Here is a 21222-nt window from a genome sequence, read left to right on the forward strand (position 1 = left end):
GCTTAAGATTTTAGACAGTTCACATGTCATGCTTATATAAGCAGATAACTATCTATATCACATTGCTTAAGATTTATGGAGTTTGTGACCTGTCACTTCTACGAAACATGCATCAGCATCTTATCTCTTGGTTGCTTTTGAACCAGTTTCTTGTTTCCATCTCTTTGCAGTGATGTTTGTTGGTAAATGTTTATCTTCATCAACTGGTGCTTGAGATTCACTCTCAATGCCTCACTTTATATAGCTATCTACATGTCAGCTTCACTAGGTAGACCACTGCTGTTATTTGACATTGTCATTAGTTAACTTTGTCCAAGTCTTGCTTTCTCAACCTCTTTATGGAGGCTTACTTTATGACTGCACCATTTTTCAGGTTCAAATGATCATTGATAATGATGGATAAGGTTTTGTTTAAAAACTGGACCATGCCTGTAGGCATTTTTATCTAATCAACCTTTTAGTTATCCTTTATTTGTATCAAGGTACACCATACCGTCCCAAATTAGTCGGTACAGGGCATACCGTACCGGTACCAATATATGGTACAGAGGTTACCGACACTCGGTATGCCGAACCGGCCTCCATAACGGACGTACCGACATAGTAACAGGGTGGCACTAATATGGGGCCGATACCGAGATGACGTACCTGGATTTGTATGATGATGAGTTACTCCTATCCAGATTCTCTTAATAAACATTGGCCTGCTTGCATAGATGTCACCATCATCGCACCCATGGTTTGCTGAACCGGCCCAAACCAGCCGGTTCAGCGCGTACTGTACCAATACCAGCCCAACCGGTCGATTCGGTTGTGAAAAACGGTTCCGGCGGCCAATTTTCGCTATTTACCGGTGCGAACTGGGCCGGTTCGCATTGGCCCAAGCGCGGCTTCCCCACGTGCCCGGTGCGCGAGGCAGCGTGGGGAAAAGGCCTGCGCGGTTCCCCGCATAGGGAATAGCGCCCGCAAGCTGGAAATCATGCTCGCACGTGGTTCCCCCAGCCCGCGCGCGGGGGGCAGCGTGCCTACGCGGGTGTGCGGGGCACCTCGCTCACGTGGGGCAGTGTGCGCACAGGACATTTAATGCCACTCTATGGCATTTAACGTGGGGGTGCGCACATCTGCTCGCATTTAGCAGAAAAAGTACCGGTTCGGTACTGATTTAAGCTAGTACAAACAGAAACCGTACCGATACTGGTGCTCACCGGTACATCAGTACAGTCGGTACGGCAGATCTTGATCGCACCTCTGTTGAGTCTACTCATCTACTAAATCCATAATTCTCGTGATAACATCCATAGATATACATATTTGAAAATCGCCTAAGCAATTTGTTCATGTAGTTTTATCTTGAATATTTTTTCCCTGTTTCTAGAAACATAAAATTAATAACATGAAACATGAACTTGGTCTTTTCATTTTTAAGTGACAGTTTCAAATTTTTCAGCAGTAAACAAGTTCTGCATCCAAAATTTTCTTTTCTGTTTACCATTTGCAAAATTGCCACAACATCACCACATCCACCCCTGCTATTGCAGATATCATCATTGCTACCACTTAATCACCAACTAAATTCTTCACCACTGGAGTCATCATTCCTACCCTCATCACCATTGCCACCATCCCCCTGCTTCCGCCGCTACAGCTACAGCAAGTCACTGCCACTGACACCTCCAATGCCAGAACCACTGCAGCCACCATGACTGCCACTGCCCACTCACCACTCCTACTGTTGCTAGCATTGCTGCTGCCATAGTCACCATTCCATTACCATCACTTTCACCACCAGATATGTTTCTTTTCTGTGTCATTTGATATGCAAAATAATTGTTATTACCAAACACATTTCCTGCTCCTAGAAAATGGGAAACAAAACAGAAAGAAACTAGCTTGTTTTCTATTTCTGCAAATTAGAAGACAGCAATGATGCCAGGTGCAATCCTAGTTAATGATAGAGGAACACCTGGGAATGGCCTACTACCCCATGAGAGGTCCTACAAGATGACACAGATTAGGGAATAAATCAACCTGTTACATTGCTGTTGTGTCACAGAAAACTTGGCTAAGATGGTTTTTTCTAGTTTTGGAAAAAGATTGTACAGTAGTATATACTTGAATAACAGTCGTGAGAAATGTCTAGTTAAATACTTAAGTTGCTGTGCATTGTTAAACTGCTCAAGTGCTATTTGTTTTATCTATAAGTGGCCATCTTGTCTATTAAGCTAATTGTCCACTTAACTGTTTAATTCATGACCTAGTAACATAATATAAAAACTTAAAAGTTTTACAATATTTAATTTTATTTGTTATTAAATCAAATTACTAAATTATACAGTCTGAGACACTAGCTGAGATGTCAACGTTCCTTGAGTCCACCTATTGGCACTTCTTTTCTCACAGAATGCACTTAGAAACTTGGAAACACGGCCATTATTCTCCACTCGCACACAAAAAGAAAAGAACAACACTATGAACTAACATGATATTATGATAAGAATTTTTTTATTTGTTAATTTCTAATCAATATATGATATTCGCAACATTGAATATGCTACACATAAGTAGACTTAGTAAGCTGAGGAGAAACAAAAGTGTTTCTTCACCGCATTTGCTTAGCAAGCTTTCTATTATGGTTAACACTCCAATCTGTTAGCCATATCAAAAAAGGCTCCTTTCCTTTATCCTATTTCATGACTAAGTCTTAGGCAAGATTTGGAAGCCTTATGTTCTTAGCTAACTTAAGTGAAAAAAGCATATAAGTATTCAAGGTGCATGGTAGGTGGTTTCTGTTTGAATTTTACAATTGCATCATAAAGATTTTGCAATCATCTTCATTTTCTGATCATTACTGGAAATGTGTAATTTTAGGTCCTTCATCCTCTTAAATTTTAGATTTTGTCCTGTGCGTTGCTTCTTAATGACTTTAAGATAAAGTAATGGTAGTGGAAAAAGACTCATTGGAATGCATAGTTTCCCAATGATCAAAGGCTCTCTCCAACAATGTAAGTTCAGTCGAGCTCAAAATATACATGGTTTATGTCCAATTGTATCTACATGACCATTAAAATCAGCTCTGTCCTTCAACCAATTTCGGTTTATGAATAATTGAGCAGTCTGTCAAATTTTTTTCACAACATGAGTAAGCTGGTAATCTTAAATTTCACCAAGGTGAGCATGCACCGATCATTTAACAACATAAAGTTTTGCGCATTATAGTGTTGTTCTAGGTGCTGGAATTAAGCAACCATACATGTCGGTTTTCTTAATGCTTGTGTGAATTAGGCATCAGTTCATGTTAGTGCAGTTTGGTAAAATAATTCATAGCGATAAAAAACATTGTTCTTGTTTTCCTCTTTCATCTAGGCTTTATGATGGTAAATTTGTAACGGCATCACAGGTTACAACTTGCAAATTTTACTGTCAGGGTTTCGCTAGCCTATCCCTCATGCTAACATTGTAGAATCCATTTTTCATACTTCAATTTTGGAACAATCACATGCAGCGGTTATATGGCACCGGAGTATGCGATACATGGTCACTTAACTAAAAAGGCTGATGTTTATAGTTTTGGGATGCTTGCACTGGAAATAGTTAGCGGCAGGAGTATTTCAAAGGCAAATTGGTCAGAACAGGAGAAATTTCTTTTGGAATGGGTCGGTTCTTTATTTAACTCCTCCCTTGCAGATCTTCATTTACTTACATGTTGTTTGCTAGTTTATGGGTTTCAACTTTTATTTTATATTAACAAGAACTATATCTGATTCTGTTTGATGTACTAGTATGTGCCTGGAAAAAGGACCAGTCTGACACTACTATACTATTTTTCACTACAACATGACCATATGGAGCACACATGATAATTAGAATCAATATATGCTTGTATCATGTTTTGCTGCTTTATAAAATAACCCCGTGGAGAAGATTGCAAAGTCTAACAAAGTCGCATTCAAGGATGCTGGATTTGGTTATAGCTCCCCACCTAAGGAAGCCGGCAAGATATCTCTATAAGGAGGTGAAGTAGAATAATCCATGTAAACTATGTGAAATGGCATGATCACTTCTTAGGAGGATTGGCCAATGCCCATGATCATGTAACAGTCATGAAAGAATTGTGAGAAGAAATAAAATTTGTGAAAATAGTTTAATGATAAAAATTCAGAACTCAGAAATTATTCTCTCAATAGGACACAAACTTCACAAGATTGGACTTACCATTATCAGAGGGCACATGCCATAAAAGGGGATCCAGTCACTAACAAGAGCACTCTAAGACTCAAGCACCACATATAAGTAGTTGTTAAATTCTAACAGCTAAAGCATTTTGGTCTATTAACGAACCATCGTTCTCAGCTCAGACTAAACTCATACAAGGACGACAACCGTACTTTCCTCTTCCCTCCAACTTTGTACCTTAGGCATTTGCCTCTTACATAGCAACCAGCAAGCTACTAGATTCTTCAATTTATGTATACTACAACTCTTTTCTGTCTTAGGCAATTAGTCTGAAAGTAGTTTACAGCTAAATCTAGCTTCGACTCCATCCTATGTTTCAATCCAAATAGAAGACCACATTTGCGAGGACTCCTAAAGCCACTCAACCTATCAGTAACTTCACCATTGACCTATTATCTGACTAGATAAAAAGAGGTAAATGAAGTTCCTAACAAAACTAAGATGTGCAATAACCGTCAAAAAATCCCTCTAGTTGCCTAGTCCATGCTGATGACTCCTCCACTGAGTAGACAACTCCGCCATCAGCTCACCACCTTTGATGTGTGTATCAGATTCAATAATGAATCTCCAACACCTCCTCAGTGTTTTGACTTAGCTATCACACCAAGATGCCATCAAACATCTAATTGCTGTTATGGAATATCCAGCTGCCAGCAAGCTTTTAAATATCAAGGACTGGGACCTAATATCTAGTCGGTATGGTACATGATATACCATGTACCATATAAGGCTAGTTCAAATGAACAAATAAATAAATAAATAAATAAATGAGGGTGTGTAGAATGCTTAGGGAGGTCGATACAGGATTGGTGCGCAATTGTACTAAACGTGCAGGGTGGTATGAGTCCGGGGTTGTACCAATCCCTTATATAGATTGTATTGAGTTATAAGTTTACCCATTTTAGGGAAGAAGTCTAGGTGTTCTAGTTAATTAAGGGGTCTTCTTTTAGTAGATTTATGTTGTTTCTTGCTATAAAAGGAGGGAAGATGGTCTGAATTAGTTTCAACTTGAGTTTGAAAAATACCAGCCGATATTATATACCCATAGATACGTACTGTATTGACCCCTTGGTGGTGCAAGAGGTATCTATTTGGGTAAATACCCCCCAAGTTGCATCTAAAACCAAGCCTGGACTGCCGTCGAACCGAGCTACTGCCTTGTACCACTGGAGATTATCACAACAGCCCCTTTTGCAACCATTCTCCACCGCTTGAATGCAGGAACAAAGTGAGGTAGAAGGGAAGACTGCTTAAGGAGATCGGCCAGTAGAATAACCATAATGTATGAACTATACAAGTTTGGGGACTATGCTGAATTCCCAAGTGCTTATCTATTTAATGAGATAGGCCAGACCCACTTTTGAATTTAGCCTGCAGGAGTAGTGTTTTTCTGTTTTTCTTTTTTGTTTGAAAAAAGAGTTGTGGTGATGTTCATGAAACGGCATTTAACACTTGGCTTCACTAATCTGTTCTCTACTCTTATTACTCCCCTTGGAGGAACTTCATTGACTGGTTTTGTTTTAAAGTTCCATTAATTGAAGCTATTGATTTAGTAGCATCTTTTGTTTTCATGATCTTGAAACTTATGACTCGTAAATTTGTTGATATCCTTCTAACTTAACGATGCTGCGCTACAGGCATGGCAGCTTTATGAAGAAGGGAATCTGATAGAGCTCGTGGATCCAAATCTTAAAGAATATCTGGAGGAAGAAGTACTAAGATACATCAAAGTTGCCCTTTTCTGCACGCAGGCAGCAACCAAGCAAAGACCCACCATGCCTCAGGTCGTTGAGATGTTGTCCAAGCAAGTAAGGCTGAACGAGAAGGAACTGACGCCCCCACGTCTCGTCCAAGACTTGAGACATACCAGTGGAGGCTGGAAAGCAGGAGAGTCTACCAATGTTCCTCCACCCAGCTCTGCTACTGTAACCTATTCTGAACTGGTTCCTAGATGAAAGCAGTCATGCAGTAAAGTTAACTTAAAACAGACATGCTAGACAGGAAGCTTACCAGGAAGAGATGTCTTTCCATCACTTGCATGAATTGAAGTAACTGCATTACATGCATCAACAGGAGCAGAATGTAGGATTTCATTCCTTTACCTCACCCAGCCATATGCTTTGATGACTTTGTCATCGGTTTGCGGACGATATGATTTTCTGTTTAGGCCTACTTTATATGCATGCAGAGTTCACCTGCAAGTGGCATGAACCAAGAAAAAAACCTCTCTTTAAGTGGCTCCTGCATCACATACAAGAGGGGCGCATTCCAAGGGATCCTTGTATGTAGACTTAACACTGCTTCTTGTTTTAAGAATAAGTCCTGTTTTCTTTGTTTCTATTTTGCCCCTGTGACTTCTAACAACCTGCAGCACTGTGTAACATTCCACTTCAAGAGGGTAATCTTGTCGTCTAAAAAAAGTTGTGCTGTATAAAAAAATGTAGGTTCCTTGGGAGTCTTTGGATGCTGTGAATTGATATGACAGAGTTAGGAAATCCATAATTATATTTATGGCTGTTCCTAGAAATTGGCTAGTTAGAGTTGATGATCCAAGTGGATGCTGGTTCTGAAATCCCCAGCTATCAATGTGGTGTAAATTTTTATGTAAGAAAATAATTCTCGGCTGAGGGGGAATCCAGGTTTCATCTTATCGCAAAGAAATTTCTAGTTTCATTTCATCCTTGACTGTTTGATCATTCTCCCATTCTCATGGTAAATCTGGTATCCCAAGATTGGCTATTTTAATGTTCAATTTTGAGGCATGTGCAGTCAGGCCATACAATTCCTCCATTGGTACATCTACATTCAGCAACTATTCAGTTCCTGCCGGTATCCTTTCGACCTGGGATAATAGAGAAAAGCCAACAAAAGCCATCAGTTAAGGGCTCCAGCCTACCAGGCTAACACAAATTCCACTTAACAACCTGACTGCATTAAATGGCACCAATAATCTGCTTCCAAACAACCTGCAAAACCTTCTTAACTGCTAAGAGCCCTACCTCAGAAACTCATATCTTCTACAGGATAATCACTTCGACAAAATTCAACAAAGTAAATAAAAGCTCAAACTCTGCTGAAACCGTCCGATTTGAAACACAAGACACAGCTCTAGCATGCACGCATGCGTGCGCGCACCTAAATGTGGTTCCTCAGGCCAAGATTTTCTGATAGACAAAAAAGTATAGCATCCAATCTTCTACAGGGAAAAAAATCTCAAAAAGAATAGCTCTCTATCCTAATAACCAATCTCCACAAATCCAGTCAAGGAAAGCAAACAACTCAAACAAATGCTCTGTTCTGCTGTCAGGCTGATGCAAAGCTTTTATTCTTAATAACAAATGGAGCGTAATGTTACTAATAAGTAGGGGTTCACCAATGCAATTCTCAGCAATCAAGCAGTAGTAGGTGGCTCCGGCACCTTAGCTTCTTCCCCTTCTGCTGCAGAAGGGGCCTCTCCCTTGGGTGAGGCAGTGGTACCATTAGCTGTGGCTTCTTTGGCAGGTGATGCTGGTTTCTTTCCAGTGGCTAGAGCACCATCTTTAGCATCTTTGGCATCCTTGGCTGCTGCTGGGGCAGGTGGTGGTGGAGGTTTCATGTGGGGTGGGGGAGTATGCTTCAGCTTCAGCAAAATCTGACGCATCCTTGTAAGATCAGTGGGCTTTCCAGGCTTTGGTCCTTGAATTACCGTGATGGAAGGCTTCTTCTCCTGTTCTTTCTTCCCTCTTCTCTTCTCAAAGCTTGGTAACTCATGAGGGATGAGTTCTGCAATGGCTTTCCAGTACTGTTTATCTGCATTAGCATGGAACTTCTCCTGGTTGGCCAGAAATAGCTGACAAAAAAAAAAGAAGAAAATGCTATTTAGAGCAAAGACTCGAGCAGAACTATAAACAGTTATCAAGCAAGTAGATAGCATGAGTTAGAAGCATCAGAACTTTCCACCTTCTCTCTTTCCCTGTTGTGGGTCTTGTTTGTTTCACAGTTCAATTTCCTTTTCTCATAGAAAGACCTCTTGTATTCATCAGCTTCAGCAATTATTTCATTCCTCCGCTCCTTTTCCTTTCTCTCTTTCTCCTCAAGAAGGATGGCATTTTGGCTGCAAGTGTGCAACAAAACCATAACATTTTTTGAAGGAGAACTACACATAAAATTCATTGAAGAAGCAGAGGGAGAAAGTCTTAAAAACTGCAAAAAATAATGGTCTTTACACTATTTTGAATTCAACAAGAACAATTTCAACTAAATCATGATTTAAGCAAGATAAGAAGTAAAAAACAGTCAGTTTGATACTATCTCATCTGCAATCCAGTGCTTCTTTCTTGCTCTTGTGAATCAGAGGGAGGGGGGGGGGGGTGCCCTTCAAACTGAACATGAAGGTAGGTGAAAAGAAAAACTGTTTGAGATAATTGTACCCCTAAGCATTCACCCATTGTCATACTCAGCCAAAGTTAGATTAAAAAAAAAAAATGGGCGCCGAATTGGATATAAAACCAAAACAACTTGGTCATCTCATAGACCCAAATCACATGCACGTATAATCTCTCATCTCCATATGATGTTATTTTTCTATCTTTGGAAAATTCTACCAATGAAATGAAAAGATAATCAGTAAATGTTTGACAAATATGTCATATTAATGAACAGCCAAAATCACTTAGCAAAGGATCCTACAGTAATATTAGTTAATCCTAGTTCTAACTGTACCACAAAGTTGATAGAGAAACATATAAACTTCATCTTGCAAGACAAAACCTCAGTTTTTCCTCATCATCAATGCACATGACGTAAATTCATGTCTAGTTGCTTTGGAATACGTTTACTACCATGGTGCGCATATCATAAAATACAGTGCATGGACAAGTTTCCCTCTCAGAAAGAATTGAGAAAGATCCTGCAGAAAACTGCTTGGCATCTCCTTTGCTACATGTGGATATCCAGAAAATCTAAGATGCACTAACTAAATGCTGGATTGGACAAACAACTTTATCTATATCAGTTAAACATTTTAAATCTTGTTGAGGCTATCGTGATATAAGCGGCCATATGATCTAAATGCAATAGAGATAAGCATGCATGCAGGTGTATATACGTACCAACATGCATAAATACTTAGATTCATACATACATAGAAGTAATTTCATTAAATTAACTTAGTCTTCAATTGAAGGTTAAGAAAAGGGAAAAGATGGTCAGGAAAAGGGCAAAGCATCTTAGGCCTCTAATCCCAATAGACATTGCAAGTTAGAGAGACACCAAGACAAAAATTTAACCCAATGCAATTGTAACAGCACAACAAGACCAGATTCAATCAGGCTCGTCCGGTTTTCAAAGTCCAGATCTTATTCAGTTCTGACTACAAACCCATCACAATGGTATGCATGAGACCTTCAGATATGTTAGAGATTAAGAGCACAAAAAACTAGAAAACCTAAGCTATGCTACATGGTATTCAATTATTCAAATCCATTACTACAGCTGCAAAAGTAAAAGTGCTCTGACCATTGGGAGAAGGAATGTCCTTAGGTGTTCTGACAAATATATACAAATGGAAGGGCACAAAAAAAAGTTCCAAATGAGATCTTTTAGATTGGTGAAGAAAGAAAATAAAAGAATGAAAAGCAATATCACATTAGCATGGGAAAGAACCAAGGAGCCCATATGCAGACCTAGAGGATAAATGAAGTGCATCATCAAATCATGCCAAAATAGGTAATGTAATAAAAGTGTAATTAATAACTACTTAATCTTTATTCTCCTCTCTCAACTTTCAACCTTCTGAACAGACATAAACTTGTTTGCAGATTGGTAATCCATTTCCCTATAGGATCCAAGCCCTAGATTCTCTATACCCAAGTCTAAGAATCTAGAAATACACGCTGTCAATCTCATGGTATCATTCTTCCCTTAGGAATTGCAGTCTTGGAAGATATGTTGTGGAGTTACGCAGACGAGTCAATACCAGTAGCATTGTAGCAGTGCCGTAAACAAACAGCTGCTTGAGAAGCCATTACCATCAAAGCCTTGCCCCAACTGTTTGGGCCAGCTTTATGCATCCTTACCAACCATTCCTATTTAGGGCTACCTCTGAAAGTATTTCGAACATTTTCCTACCTTTTCTCATTCCATAACATTTCTGAACATTGAACAGACATTCTCAGGTGACATGTTTTAAATGTGATTTATTTAGTTTGTCCCTAGAAGTGACATGTTTTACGATGAAGTTCTGTTTAGACAGTCCTTAGTGTCAATTGCGCAGATCCTAAAGGAAAGTCATACATTGATGTCAAAAATAAAGGGCACATTCCCCAATAATCATCATCATCATCTCATTCCACAATTTGGGTCAAATACTCATTCAACATGCACATCTCAAATTCTGAATCCTGTAAAGATTTTTGTCATGCTTTAATATCACACGCTAAACAAGAGTTCTTTGTTCCTGTTCATAGAGGTTTGAATCTCCTCTTTCTAAGAACCTAAAGAGGCCAATAGCGAAGGATCACCAAGCATACTTTCACAAGGCTCATATATTAACAAAAGCCGTTTATGAAAAATGTGATAGTTTAGCTCTTTACATCTCTCCTGCTCATAATGATCTATCAGATCTTCTTTGATAGTTTAGCTCTTTACATCTCTCCTGCTCATAATGATCTATCAGATCTTATTTGTAAACAAGAAGCAAAGATCAGAGCCAGGTAAATAGAATGTTAAAACAGTTGAACTCAGATATACCTCCAATACCAAATTTTAAAAATAAAAAACAAATCCAGAGAAGAATACACTTTGACAGAAAACCTCTCAGAAACTTGAAAATCTAGAACAGATTACCAAACGCAATGAGTGCATTTTGCACATCAAGATTACCAAACAAAATGTAAAATTCAAACCATTTCCAAAAAATTCTCAAATGCTGGTCAAAAATTCAGATCGCAAACAAACACAGTTGCCAGCTTTTTGGCTATCTCAGCGATAAAGATCAAAAGAAAAAACCCAGATCCGTTCATATTTTGACATTATAACTCCCACAAATCAAAAATATTGAGACATCGACACAATTCAAGAGAAATCTAAGAGAAATAACGCATCAGAGAAGCAGATCTCGAGAAGAAAAGACCCCTCACCGGCGCCACTCCCGCAGAGCAAACCCCTCCTCCCGCATGTCCTCCGGGTCCGGAAGGACCGGCCCGTCGGAGGCGAAGATCTCGCCGTTCTCATCCTCCTCGCCGTACGCCTTCCCGTTGGAGTCCGGCATCCCGAAGGGAGAGGGCGCCGCGGCGTAGCCCTGCGGAGGATCTCCGTGGAAGCCGTAGCCCTCGGGGGAGTTGGACATGCTGCCGCCGTGGGCGTTGTGTACGGGTACGTCGTCCTCGCCGGCTCCGCCGCCGAAGCCTCCGATGTCTCCGGGGAAGGCGGCCGGCGGTGGAGCGTCGTCGACGAAGGTGGAGGAGTAGTCGTAGCTCTGCGAGTCGTAGGCCACGTAGCCGCCGTCCTCGCCGTCGTTGCTGAAAGTATCGAACGCCGACATCTCGGTATCGGGATCGGTCTTCTCTCCTCCCTCTCTGAGATCTCTCGCGGCTTCGTTTCGACTTCCTTCTCCTCTCTTTGCTTTGTTTTGGGAAGGACGCGGTTGAATTGGCCGCAATAATTACTGTCTAAGTTTTCGACGAGGATGACGACACTGCCCTTGAACCAAAACTCGTTTCCCAAACTGGAACTCCCCCCTGCTATGGGAAACGAGTTCAAGGCATCGTACCAGCATTAATTTTTTTTTTCCATGTACACCCTACTTAAAATCCAAATTTACGTAAATAGCTCCTAAAAATTTATATTTATTTATGTACTTTTATAAAATACTATTTTTTATAACAATTCTTTTAACACAATTAATAAAAATCATATTTATTTTAATTAAAAATAAAATAAAATCTTAAATTACTTTTTTGTCCATTATCTCGATCGTAAATATTTCTTTTTGCATGTCTACCCATTAAAGATATTCTAGTTATTTTAATTTGAAAACTATTAATTTTTTAGCGACATTAGATGGCGTGGGTACATATGCAAAAATAAGGATATAAAAAAATAGAATAGCAAAAATAAGTATTTTATAAGGATATACATGTAAATATTATTTTAAAAAAATATTTATGTAGAATTTGATATTTAGAAGGATATTTATGTAAAAAAATTAAAAGAAAAAGGAAAAAAAAGAGAGACGCGTGGCTTGCTAATTTTGGATCAACGTGGGTGGCCGGGGTGAGGCCTTGGTCTTCTATTACCTTGCTCCCGCCTAAGGTGACATGTATGCTAAAAGTGGCATGTGTGCCAAAAACCTCTCTCTAGAATATTTGTAGATTTATTGGCTTTTTCTTCATGGTCAGCATCAAAAAATATGGTCCTGACCCAAATTAATCAAGTAAAATGTGCTATCTTGAGTATAACCTATTCAACCTAAAAAATCCAAGCAGTTATAGTTAAGCACTCTCCTCTAGTTTTCTATCATATACAACTAGAGGGTTGTTGTGTTATTTCTAAAGTATAATTTTTCATCTTTGTAAAACTTCCATTTCATAAAGCTTCTCAGCTTATCATAGTATGTATTATCAAAAGAAACTAAGTCTCTAAAATTTTTCATTGATTTCAAATTTTTGGATCAATTATACTAATCACACATGCTCACAAAAATTATGTCATCATCAAAAATTTATGATTTAAATATTTCAATATGTATGCGATAATCTAAATACCTTGACTGAAGATCCGAATGAATTTTGAGTTCAAACTTGATAAAATTTAGCCTTGGTTTTACCAGGTGGAGCCAAGCCTTGCTGGTGATGCTACCCATCAATTAGTTAAGTTGGTGTCTTTCTTATCTTTGCCCGCCGCTTGGCCATTTTAGTTGTTTGGTTGCTATCTCCTTTAGAGAATTTCTTGCTTACATCATTGTTGGAGGAAAAATGGACCACCCCACAAATACAATTAAAGCATCCAAATCAGAGACCGAGCCGAGCTCATACAGGCCGAGCCGAGCTCAGAAGGCCGAGCTCAGAGACCGAGCCGAGTCCCATGCAGGCCGAGCCGAGCTCAGAGACCGAGCCGAGGTCATACAGGCCGAGCCGAGCTCAGAAGGCCGAGCCGAGCTCAGAGACCGAGCCGAATCCCATGCAGGCCGAGTCGAGCTCAGAAGGCCGAGCCGAGCTCAGAGATCGAGCCGAGCTCATGCAGGCCGAGCTGAGCTCAAAAGGCCGAGCCGAGCTCATGCAGGCCAAGCAGAGCTCATGAAGGTCGAGCCGAGCTCAGAAGACCGAGCCGAGCTCATGCAGGCCGAGCCGAGCTCAGAAAGCTGAGCCGAGCCGAGCTCAGAAGACCGAGCTCATGCAGGCCAAGGCCAGAAGGCTGAGCTCATCGTCCACATGCTGCGGCCAAGTCCTGCAACAGTCCCACCGCACCATGCTTTGCTTGCCGGCCACGCCACGGCATATCAACCATGGACCATACCCTGCTACGACTGTCAACAATTAAATGCGCACGATCTCTACGGACCTCCAATCAGCCCAAAATCTCAGGCCTTCCACGACAATTCATTAATTCACACGATCACGCGCAATCATGATGGTAACCCATTAATTCGTTCCGTCATATCACAGGTACACCTGTTGATGACCCAAAGATTGATTCATAGATTGATTTTGATGATCACAAAACCTTGAAGTATAGATACTAATGTTTATGTTGCAAGGAGAAAGATATTTATTTTGCAAGGAACATAGCAAGTTGGAAGAACACAAGAAGGCCTCCAAAGCTCTCAAGTTGGAAGAAAGCTACAATTTATTGGCCCAAGCTTAAAGTTCAAAGGATTCAATTTGGAAGAGTAAAATCAAAGGAAAAATTCAAAAGAATAGTCTTCGAGTCGACTCCTGAGGATTTCGAGTCGACTCCAATGTTTACCGAGTCGACTCCGGAGAAGTTTGAGTCGACTCCTAGGAGTCACAGGCAGAAAAGTCAGAGAGCAGTTTTTCGGGTCTGAGATTCGAGTCGACTCCAGTGGAACGCGAGTCGACTCCGATGGTTGGTAGGTCGACTCCAAAGAAAGCAAGAGTCGACTCTCAGCGGAACACAAAGAAAAAGTCAGAGAGCATTTTTGGGACTCTGAGATTCGAGTCGACTCCCGCATTGCACGAGTCGACTCCGAGACTCCGCGACCATCAACAGACAGAAAACCAAGTTATTGCCTCTGAGATTCGAGTCGACTCCCAGACAGTTCGAGTCGACTCCAAGACTGGACGAGCCAAAAGACAGAGGATCGGGAGTTCGGGCTCTGAGATTCGAGTCGACTCCCAGGACAGTCGAGTCGACTCGAGAGGACAAAATTCAAAATTGGATCCACGGACTTCAGTGGATGAGCCGACTCTGAAATTGCCAAGTCAGCTCCAGAAGTTGGCGAGTCGACTCCAGGTTAAGACGAGTCGACTCCCAGTCGAGGCAAGCACATTAATTCAAATTTGGAACAGTGGCCGAGTCGTCTCCGGTAAAACACGAGCCGACTCCTGCAACAGGCGAGCCGACTCCTGATCGCGCGAGTCGACTCCGATCCCAACGGTAACATTGTCAGGAAATGCAGATTGTGTCCAACGGCTCTTTTTCTTGTCTCTAACGGCTATATTCTTGTTTCCACGCCATCTAAAGCTATAAAAACAAGAAGAGAGCTAGGGGAGAACTCATGGAAGTGGGAGAAAATATTTAGAGAAGAGATTCCAAGGGAAATCTCCCATAAGCACAATAAGGGCCATTCAAAGTGAAATAGAGAGAAGAAGAGCTTCCAAGTGTATCCCAAAGCTTCCTCTCCATCCGTGTGCTGCCGCGGTGATCCTCTACTTCGTGCCAAATCAGAAGAGGGTCAAGTAAAGAAGAAGTCGAGCTCCTCCATCTTCAAAATTCGTTTGAGGGCTTCTCTTTACTCTATTTGTTTATATTGTCATATTTGCTTGTTTAAGAAGCTTTGTTTTGTTTTATACTTTGTTTTAATATCTTGTAACTTGATTCAATCAAGGGATTGAATCAAGGGGTTAAGGTTTGTTGGTGAGCCAAAGAAAAACCAATGGTGTTAAGGTTTGTTGGTGAGCCAAAGAAAAACCAACGGTGTTAAGGTTTGTTGGTGAGCCAAAGAAAAACCAACGGTGTTAAGGTTTGTTGGTGAGCCAAAGGGAAAACCAACGGTGATAGGTTTGTTGGTGAGCCGAGGGTAAAACCAACGTGTAAGGGTTTGATTGTGATCCCGGAAAAACAATCGGGGAGGTTCTAGTCGGTGAGCCTGGGAAAACCGACCGAGTTCGTTGTGCGCTCGTAAAACAACAAGTTGGGTTGTGAGCTTGTAAAACAACCGGCTGTAATCTGTAGGATTATAGTGAAATTCCCAAGAAGTCTTGGGAAGTGGATGTAGGTGCTGGGGTGCACCGAACCACTATATGTTTGTTGTGTTTGTAATGCTTCTGCTTATTGTCTAACTAACACACTCACTTACTTAGATAAACTGCTTGCTTAACTCTTATCTGGACATCCTTTAGTTGCAAGCATATTTAATCAAGTCACATTCTATACATCAAACTGTTGCTAAGTTTAACATTCACTGCGCATATATACAACTTAGCATAATTAATCAAAAAGTACTAGAAGTAGTTTAAAAGTTTTAAAAGACCCAATTCACCCCCCCTCTTGGGTTGTATCTACTGGGCAACAAGTGGTATCAGAGCAGGTGCTCAAGATTAATTATTGATCTCACGATCAAGAGCCAAAGATCATAACAACTCAAATAGATAGTTTTCTAGGAGAGGGACAGTTAATTAATAGGCCTCCACTGTTTAATGGCATAGACTACACATATTGGAAAACACGCATGCGCATTTTTATTCAATCACAAAACTATTATTTATAGAAAATCATAATAAATGACCTTCATACACTCTCTAAAACTATTAATGAAAAGGACTTAGCACAATTGAATGCTAATGCTATGAACATATTATATTGTGCTATTCATGAAACGAAGTTTAATGAAATTTCTGCATGCTTATCTGCTAAGGAGATCTGGGATACTTTGGAAACTATTTATGATAAATCTCAGATTAGCTCACATGTGCTTCAATTGCGTACTAACAATGAGATTGCAGAATCCTCCACAGTAGCCGAGTCGACTCCCAGTTTGTCCGAGTCGACTCCTAGAGAAGAACAGTCTGAAAGGCAGAGACACAGTCTTGAAGACCCTGTGAACGAGTCGACTCCAAGTAGTTCCGAGTCGACTCCCAAGCTAGCCGAGTCGACTCCAATAAGGTCCGAGTCGACTCCGAGGCAAATCAGCTTCCTAAAGACAAGGAAAAAGAGGAAGCAAGAAGAAAGGAAGAAAGAGATAAAAAGGAAGAAAGCCTTGACCAAGAAAGAGTCAAGCCGAAGAATAAAGGTTAGGAGCAACAATGATGATATTAGCTCCAAGAAACTACAAGAGGTAACTGACTTGTGCTTTATGGCACAAGAAGACAAGGTAAAAACTAAATCTACTCTTACATCAAATAATTTTCAAGAAGAATTCTCTTATGATGAATTATTAAATGCTTTTCATGAGTTGTATAGTGAATGTAGAAAATTAACTATAAAGAATAAAAATCTTAAGAAACTAAATTCTGAAAATGAAAGCTTAAGGTCATTTTCAGAAGAATTGATTCAGAAAAATCATAGCTTAATTAAAGAAAATCAAAACTTAAGTAAAGAAATTAATCAATTAAAATCTCTTATTAACAAATTCACCGTAAGTTCAGAACGATTAAAAATGATGTTTGAAAGCCAATATGTTGCTTATGATAAATCAAAACTTGGCTTAACTCCTTTACTTAACAATAAATCTCTAGAGAAAAAGGTTATCAATTCACCAAGCAAATCATTAAATAAGATAACGTATTACAAAAAGGAAAAGAATGGGCATAACAACTTTACCTATCGTTCTAACATAATTAAATCAAATGGTAAAGTTATTACTATCAAACAGATTTGGATTCCAAAAGGAACCATATGGCCTAACTCTCAAGGACCCAAGCAAGCTTGGGTACCCAAAATGAAAATATGAGGATGTAGACTTAGATGTGCCAAGATACCCATAAAACAAATAGATTCATACAAATGGGTGTTCTAGACACATTGAAACTTAAAATATACTTATGAAAAGTAATCTTAAATAATAATTATAATGAAATCAGTAATCCTTGCATCTCATCATTATTTTTGCTTTAGTGTTTAATTAAAACATAACTTGCACGTATTAATCATTTTTGTGATATAAGTGATATTTTTTTTTGGTATATTCAAATCACTTCATTTTATAGTATGCTCCACTCACTATTGGATAAGTTGCTAAATGATTAATCAATTTATTAAGAATAACTCTATGAATTCTCTATATGCTTGATTGAGAGTTTTTATCCATGGCATTATTGTTTATTGATCATAGATATGATAATGTGTACTTGGTATGCTTATGAATATATGCACTATGAATACCAAGATTAAAGAAACCATCCTTGGCACATAGAATCAACTCATGCTAGTATGTACTTAATCTCAAAAGACCTTGCCATAGGCTTACTTAGATTATCTACTTAAAGGTCAAAGTTTTGCTATGCATGCTAACTAAGGAAACAAACAAAAATCATCTCTAAATCTAAAGATGTTGTTTCCATCTCTAAGTTTTCAAAAGCTTACATTGGATTTGCTCTTGGAAAATAAAACTGAAGTATTTTTCTGTATTTACTAAATCTTGTAAAAGCGTTTCAAATGAAAAAGGTTTCCAAACTGTGAAGATCATGGCACAGTATTGAAAACCAAAATCCTGATTAAGGTTATACAGAAAATAATATTAAATTCAATTATTTCAGCTCCAAGGACATCATAAGTAAGATAGGGTTAATAGAATTCTTGAAGAAATGAAAAAGGCAATGTTGTATGATAGTCATCTACTTAAATGATTTTTAAAAGCTATCATCTTGTCATACATATGACTTCTATTAGATCTATCTTTGATGAAAACTTCTTTTGATCTTCTGAAAAATAGAAAACGAACTATGGCATATCTCTCATATTTTTCAGTCGTACATGTTATGCTTGATATGTTCTCTTGAAAAATAATGCCAAATCTAATAAAGATATTTCTATCCTTAGATATCATTCATCAAGCAATGCATATAGAATATTCAATGAAAAGATTCTAGTTAAAGAAATATCAATTCAGTTTATTCTTTATGAGACTAATGATTCATTATCAAGATACTAAAATCAAATTATATACGAATATGTTTAATCTTTTACATATGACAATCTGAAAACTTGTTAATAATTAGAACCAAATTGAGTTTTCAGAAATGCACTTAATGAAGAAAAATTGGTGACTACTAAAAGATTCAATCAAGAAAAGATGAATTAGATCTTGATGAAATTCTTGCATGATTAGAAGTAAAGATCACCATTATCATTTGCTTGCTTTATGAGCTTTATATTCTGTCAAATGAATATGTAGAATACACTCTTTTGTGGTTATTTCATTAAAAAGGGATCTATGTAAAATAACCACTTTATTTGAAAACACTCATTACAAATATGATAAAGCAATTTGTGATTTGGAACAAGCATCAAAAGCATGATAGAATAATTATTTAATAGACCAGACTGTGTGATCATTATGTGCCCTTGTGCAAGACTTCAATCTAACTCTAATGAATCATAATTTATTGATAACAAATGAATCATAATCTGAATTTTGATAGAAACAATTGGTTAAGGCAATTTGATCAAAACTTAGCTAGCATGCCTTATTGATAATTATCTTAAGCAAATAGAATCTAAGCTAAATTGATGTTGAAAATAAGAAATTAATTTGACCTTGATGAATCTTCCTATTGCTTCACATGCTTGTCCTTGAACAGTCTTGGTTAATGAAACTATCTCTTTAGTTCAAGTGACATATGTTTGCTTATATTTAGGCAATCTCTTGAGTAAAGTGACTCAACATTCAATGATTATCATATCTTATATTGAGTCATCTAGTTAAAAAATATGTTGGATGAATGTTTTGTATCTTGAAGAAACTAATGACTTTCTTTCAAGAAAGAAAAGGAGTTTGTTAATGCAGGATCCTTGAGCAAGAAAATGAGAGATCTCAACTTGAAGGATATCTCCATGTAAGATACAATAAACATTCACATGCAAACAAGAGAGAGGACCTTCTTCAGCCAAAAGTTCATACATAAGAAATCTAGTAGGTATTTGACTGAAGAATGCAGAATGAATTGGTAATTCTAGATACTTCTCTCGTAAATTAATTAAGCAAAGTCAATAACTTAAATCTTATTATGGCATGATTAAGGTCTTTAATTATTAATTTTTGATATCATGTCTATATGTGTATTGACTGACTTACACTTTTAGAAATTATTTCATGGTTTGCCCAAACTAAAATATATCTTTGCCTATGTCATAACCATGAAATACACAAGTATATGCTTAAAATTTTGATGTAAAATAACTTGTGAGAAGTTATGAATCCTTGAGCATAATGAAAATGTTGTTTGCATGATATACGTATATATGATACATAAGATTAATTCTTTATTCTGCTCTTTCATGTAAATTACTTGAGAATAACAAAAAGAGAGAGAGATAAAGAAAAGAAAATGGGTATTATTCAAGAGAAGTAAAATCTAAGTAAAGGCAAATACTTCATCTTAAGGAAAAGCAAAACAAGCATAATATATTTGACTTGTGAAAGGGATAAAATCCGTAATGAATTACACTAAATAGAGGGAGAGTTTAAAGTAAATAGTTTAACCTTTCTATATTGCTCATCATAGGGATGGTGCCAATGGGGAGGCTAGTGGTAGTACCCGGCACTATTTGACCCAACTATTCGGTGTAGGGCATATTAGGGACGGCACAAGAGGGAGGCTAGTGGTAGTACCTCGTGCCCCTTCCCAACTCCACCGGATAGGGAGCAAATAGAGTATAGAGCATAAGAAAGTTATAAATAAAAAACAAAGTAAATGAAAATATATAAGAAGAATCAATTCAAATTTTTGGTCACTTAGAAACACACCTTAAGGATGAAATCAGTGCAAGATTATAATTAAATAGGGGGAGTTTATTTGAAAAGAATTGATTTTGATCCTTGACATTCTTGTTCTTAGTATTTTAATGCATGACTTAACACATGGTATATTTTGCATATGGTATGATGTCTTGATTTATGGGTTCTCAATATTTTGTAATGTTTCATACTTGGACAATTTGATTGAATGTTTGAATTGCTACATAACATCTTTTGTTTAGTTTTATTGAAAAGAAATTTCAGATTTGTCATTCACAATCATTGTTAAAATCTGAAAGCTAAATAAAATTGTAGAAAGGAGAAGAGAAGAACATCTCTATTTAGGAAAAATAAATTGATATTGATCTATCTTTCTACTTGCCTAACTTTGATACATAATATCCTAATACTTGTTAAAATATTCTTTATTTTGTATCGAAACTCAACATTTAATATAAAGATTCTGAATATGCTCTTATATGATTGAAATATGTATTTTCAATCGTAATGATTTAAGATGAGCTATAATGTGGAAGATACATATCTCAAATTATGATTTTGAAAGCCTCAATTGAAAATCCTATGTAATTCAGAATCTGATTTTGTATACAAGTTTAAACTCAATATGATTTCTAAATAAAATCTTAATATAAGAAAAATAGAATTAAAATTTTGATGCCTTGGTTGATTGCTCCGATACGCATCCGAAACATATCATTTCTTATCTTTAAAGTGTACTAATATTGGTCCAAATGATGTGTCTTTCGATGATTTTGATTGCAAACAAAAATTTCTAAATATATGATCTTATCTTGATATTAAAAAGATTTATTGTGTTTCATATATACATTGGTGAAAAACTATGATTAAGA

General features: G+C 38.0%; 2 protein-coding genes across 5 annotated transcripts in view; one reads left to right on the forward strand and one right to left on the reverse strand.

Annotated features, from left to right (window-relative positions):
- Positions 1–6911, forward strand: part of LOC120109928 (putative serine/threonine-protein kinase) — a 30285-nt gene extending 23374 nt beyond the window's left edge. For 3 of the 4 annotated variants that reach the window (XR_015976114.2, XM_039123722.3, XM_088717699.2), the window contains 2 exons: positions 3503–3653; positions 5871–6911. Coding sequence is in view for 3 of the 4 variants with exons in the window: in XM_039123722.3 (XP_038979650.3) it covers positions 3503–3653; positions 5871–6188 (469 nt within the window). In the remaining variant the exon portion in view is untranslated. The remainder of the gene's footprint in view (positions 1–3502; positions 3654–5870) is intronic. The other variant, XM_039123723.3, reaches the window with a different exon arrangement.
- Positions 6912–7320: 409 nt separating this feature from the next.
- On the reverse strand, positions 7321–11860 carry LOC120109930 (Clathrin light chain protein). The gene is made up of 3 exons (XM_039123730.3): positions 11352–11860; positions 8173–8326; positions 7321–8062 (listed from the first exon to the last, which is right to left on the reverse strand). Exons 1-3 carry the CDS (start codon positions 11753–11755, stop codon positions 7625–7627), a joined length of 996 nt encoding a protein of 331 aa, XP_038979658.2. The 5' UTR covers positions 11756–11860; the 3' UTR covers positions 7321–7624.
- Between the last annotated feature and the right edge of the window lie 9362 nt (positions 11861–21222).

The sequence above is a fragment of the Phoenix dactylifera genome, chromosome 3, assembly GCF_051530095.1.
Source record: "Phoenix dactylifera cultivar Ajwa chromosome 3, Ajwa_hap1_PhDact_Kaust_v1.1, whole genome shotgun sequence".
NCBI classification, from domain to species: Eukaryota; Viridiplantae; Streptophyta; class Magnoliopsida; order Arecales; family Arecaceae; genus Phoenix; species Phoenix dactylifera.